At 39.1% G+C, this 4,734-nt stretch overlaps 1 protein-coding gene across 1 annotated transcript; it reads right to left on the bottom strand.

Moving 5' to 3' along the window:
* Positions 1–1,695: 1,695 nt before the first annotated feature.
* LOC134224289 (uncharacterized) lies at positions 1,696–3,718 on the bottom strand. The gene is made up of 3 exons (XM_062703625.1): positions 3,348–3,718; positions 3,020–3,184; positions 1,696–2,236 (listed from the first exon to the last, which is right to left on the bottom strand). Exons 1-3 carry the CDS (start codon positions 3,561–3,563, stop codon positions 2,024–2,026), a joined length of 594 nt encoding a protein of 197 aa, XP_062559609.1. The 5' UTR covers positions 3,564–3,718; the 3' UTR covers positions 1,696–2,023.
* Between the last annotated feature and the right edge of the window lie 1,016 nt (positions 3,719–4,734).

Below are 4,734 nucleotides of genomic sequence, written 5' to 3'. Positions count from 1 at the left end.
GGATTATTAAAGTATTAAATGGAAGGCTCATGAGCAGAGATGCATTTTGAACACATTTTTCGTCTAGTAATGGAACACGTGGGCATCTATCGGATAGAAATCAAGCATGCTCGTATGTTTTTGCATAGTTTCGATTCTAGGGAACCTTTGATACCATTATCGTTTTTGCTTGCGTACCAACCCAGTGCACGCTGAACTGTGTTCAGAGCTCAAAACTAAGAACAGCAAGGCACACTTTTGGCTCATGTTATGTTCAGAATGCATCTCTGCTCATGAGTAAGGTGGACCACACTTGTATAAAAAAATCATAATTATTTCTCCAAACCTCACTATGCATAATCATGGAAATCTAAAACTATGACAAGAACTTCGGAGAAATTTACATAGAAATCTCTATCTTCAAGAAATCAAGAAAATCCATCCTAAATCATTGGCACTTGTGAGTTCCAAGGATTTGGAATTCCTTGATGTATTGAAGATACATGAGATTCTACGTGAATTTCTCCCAAGTTCTGGTGAGATTTTTAAATTCTTATGATTATCCATAGTGAGATTCCGAAAGGATTCTGAATTCATTTCACTTCAAAGTATTCAAACAGTTTTCAAAAGGGGTAAGTTCTGTTCTCTCTTAATGTCCAGCATTATTTATATCTATTCAGATATCTGATGTAATGCCAATAAGAAGAAGAAAAAGATATCTGTGGCAGAATTATATTGAGTAGCGATAACAAAAAGCTTCATAGAAATTTGATCAACTTTTTTGTGGCACTTGAAATAGTAATTTGAAATGAGCATCAGTTGTTGGTTAATTGCCCAAAGTTGCAACTTTCTAAGAATGTAATCAAATTTCCATGTACTGTTGGTCGAATGATCCAATGCATAGCTTTTTGGCTTAAATTAAATTTATGAAAACTTTGTGGAACATCATCTACTAATGATGATTATATGGTCGGGGTTCAGCCAAAATGCACCAAGCGCCAACGAAAAATTACCCATTTTTCTGCTCAAACTTTCGTTTAGCAGATTTAATTGATCGCAAATCGTATCGGACATCCCTCAATCCAATAAATGAGGATATCCTATTGAAAATGTACGCTTGAATTGATATGAAACGATTTCCGTTGTCCTTGTACGAACAAAATATCGCAAGTCAGTCAAAAAGCCGCTTGGTGCGTTTTTAGTGAACCCCGACCATATGCAGATTTGAGGGAAAACTCTTTTTTTTAAAGAAAAATCAGGGCTGTTTTAAAAAGGCTCTTATTTCGCCAAATATTAATCAACGTTTGTCCCTATTCAATAGTTTAACAAACCAGTTTCGTTGTTAACAGAAAATACGTGAGTTTCCAAAACGTGTACATTAAGAATGGATGTCTAATCCGAAGCGCTATTCAAATGGTTCTTTGTACAATTTCGCAAGTTGTTGTCAATCACGGTGTAGTTACTTTAAATTGTACGGTCATATTGTTAATGCTTACGATAATTGGCTAAAAGACGCTTCGACATAAAACAAGCTCTATCAGATAATCGTTCACCGCCGAAATTAATTAAACGAATAACTCTGAAAACCATTATCGAGTCAACTGTCTTCACCAGATCAAATATTGTTGAGAAATAAAAGTTTCCCTACGTGCCAAAATGTAGGAAAAAATGTTCAATTATGCTCCGTTTTATAACATCCAACACTTCAGCGTGACCGCAAAACCTGTTGCAGCAATAAATTTCAACACAACCTTTATTATAATTTACCAAATAATTTAAGCTCCACCGCAGAAACCACAAGCACCGCACGCCGGCTGAATCTGGCAGAAGCCACTCACTGTCGTTCATCTACTTTGCCGGTACGGGGTCCATTCAGCGATGCCAAAAGTGAATGCTTTTTCAGTGCTTCCGGTGGCTTTTGGCAAGATAGGCAAAGTGGCATCCTGGCTTCCTGGTCACGCATAACTCCTATTCCCCGGTTCGTTGTCCAATCGTCAGTACGAGACGGGGTCCAAAGTGGTGGCAAATTTCGCTCCGATCATTATCAGCAAATTAAATGCGACAAAACCAGCATCGACAGTGATGTCGTTCCGCGCTTTGGCTTCCAGGATGATGGCATTGAGTGTGCACTTGTGCCCGACGTTGGTGGCCGGTCCCAGGTCCAACCGAGGGCAGTCCGAGTTATGAAATAGTTCAACTCCAGCACCAGAGTGATTACATGCAGCACAATGTATGGCACCAGCAGCAGGGTGTTTGGCTGAAAATAGGGTAATATTAGCGGGGCCTGAGGTCTGCGGGAGTGTTGGTTTGTTATATCACTTGACGCCACACAAGATCGACGTTGGAACGAGCGGTCTATGTTGGACGATTAGTGGCTTGCCGATGGAAATATTTTATACTGGTACTAGGGGAGGACAGATTCTACGATTCTGTGATGAGGGCAAAATATGTTAGTTCCTCATTTACGGAGAATCGAGTTTGTTTGTTGGTTGTTTAGTGATAGTAAACCATAATTAAAACCGCAATTTATATTTTAGATTACAGCGATTTCAATCTTAAAATACTTCTTCTTCTAATGGTTTTACATTTCAATTGGAACTTGACCTGCTTTTATGTGTGCTATTAGCGTTTCCATTGTTATCAATGTAAACGTATAAGTATTTATTGTGGCCAGCGCAAAGGGTACATACTCCTCAGGGAGCTGAGAATGAATCTCACCCGAACATAACACTTAGGGTTACTGCTCCTGGAATTCATCTCTTAGCTTCGATATTTATTCCACGAAATACAAAGCCCTGAAAAGGAATTTGATTTGTTTCTTAATTTTTGTGATTTTTTAGCGGTGAGCTGCATGGTAGCAAAAAGAGACGACGAAATTGGGGGTGTATTTCCGTGTTTCGCGATGAAATGGGATGAAGTGGGATGGAAAACGGAACAGTTTTCCTATAAAATTGCAAGTTGCCTTTTAATTTTCTGAGTTATGTGATTCCATATTTTGTTAAATATATTTCGAGAATAAATTACTAAAGTGGGAGCATACCTTCAATAAACCATAAATTGCCATTCCATTAGATTGCAGCATGACCATCTCCGTAACGAAATGCATATTTCTGCTTATACACCGGAACCGACCCCCACCTGCTGAAGATATATTTCCGCCCGTGCCAGTTCGCTTCCGTTCGGTCATCTCATGAAGAGCAAAACACTGGCGGAGAAGAAAAGAAGCGCAACAATTGTCAACACAAACGAGATGAAAATTGCACAAAGCTCTAATTATCGAGGGATTTCCATCATCGCAAAAACCACTCAGTGGCCGCTGCCTAACTAACGTTCGCTCGTACGGCACGGAATGACATCCACTGACTCACCGCTTCCACCACGTTGATCAGCACGGCGTACCACTTGATGAACAGAGCAGTCCGCCACGAACTGTTCAATCGGGTTTCGAATTGATGCAGGAAGCCACCAACCGGCAGCCCGACCCAGGTGGTCAGACTTAATTGGTGCTGATTTGAGAATGGGATGCGCTGCTGTTGCTGCTGCTTGGGAAGCCGACCGGAACATATCGATCGATAGCAGGACATTGTCGGTCTGCCGGGCAGGCCGGATTTCTGGCGATTATTGTGTGCGGTCGACCGGACGGAATTGTGTGGAAGGAGATTTTCAAAGCTTATGTCAGTGGAATGGATTCTTTTTATACAAAGAAATGGGACCTTGTTGTTGACGGCCTAGAATGTAAATCAAGGGCTACCATGATATTTATTTTATTTTCAGTTTCAGTCTTTATGTAAGGGATTCTCGTGTTTCTCACGTCACCGCATTTCAATAAGATTTAATTCTCATATTGTACCTAACAAAACCAGGGTGAATGTAACGGTTTTGATTTTGTTATTTCCATCCTTATCACCATGGGGCAGCTCCATACACGTAGAAGGGGGGATGGGTCTCAAATTATTTGAGGAACTTTCAAGGATTTTGACTAGATTTGTTGCTTATAATCAGGATTTTCAGCTTTCAGTCACATGCAAATGTTGATCATTTTAAATCCTTGCCAACGTTTCGATCTGGAAGTTTGGATCATCATCAGGGCCTGTTATTTTATTGGCGATAAGTTAATTACATACAATTAATTACATGTCTATTAGTGTACAACTTAGTCAAAATTAATCAACTAGTGGAGTGTTGGTCAAACGATGGACTGTCAAATGGGATGGGGTAAATTGCACTAGTCTCACTATTGTTTGAATGATTATAGAAAACGAATTTAAGTTTGCGAAAGTGTTTGGATGCATACAAAAATAGCCAAAAGTAGCCTTCCAATAGCTGCTTGTCCAATTTGTTCACGTTGGATTGGTGTCCATACGTTCGAGTTTTGAGCTTGTTGGTCGTCATACCGATGTATTTACTAGGGCAATCCGTACAGTCAATCGTTGCATTTATTGAGCTCCGATACCGGATCCTTGGAATTTTTATACAGATGTCTACAAAAGAGAATATTCTGATTGAATATTATTCGATTGTCAATTTAACAATGCAGTGAGTGAAGTGAATCATTTTTTTCTCGATTTTTTGTAGACCTGATCTCCTCTACTCTATTATTCTCCTCCTCTACTATCCAGTTCTGTAATATAGGTAGAGTAAGCTTAAAGCTATATCTTGTTGATCCTTGAAAAAAAAAAAATTTATATCGATTAATTTTACAAAACTTTCTTCATTACTCAATTAATTGAAATTTAAAACTTTATTGAAATTACT

Source organism: Armigeres subalbatus, chromosome 3 (genome assembly GCF_024139115.2).
Source record: "Armigeres subalbatus isolate Guangzhou_Male chromosome 3, GZ_Asu_2, whole genome shotgun sequence".
In the NCBI taxonomy this organism is placed as follows: domain Eukaryota; kingdom Metazoa; phylum Arthropoda; class Insecta; order Diptera; family Culicidae; genus Armigeres; species Armigeres subalbatus.
Note: the sequence above shows the minus strand (reverse complement) of the source record. Positions and strands in the feature narration are given on the sequence as shown.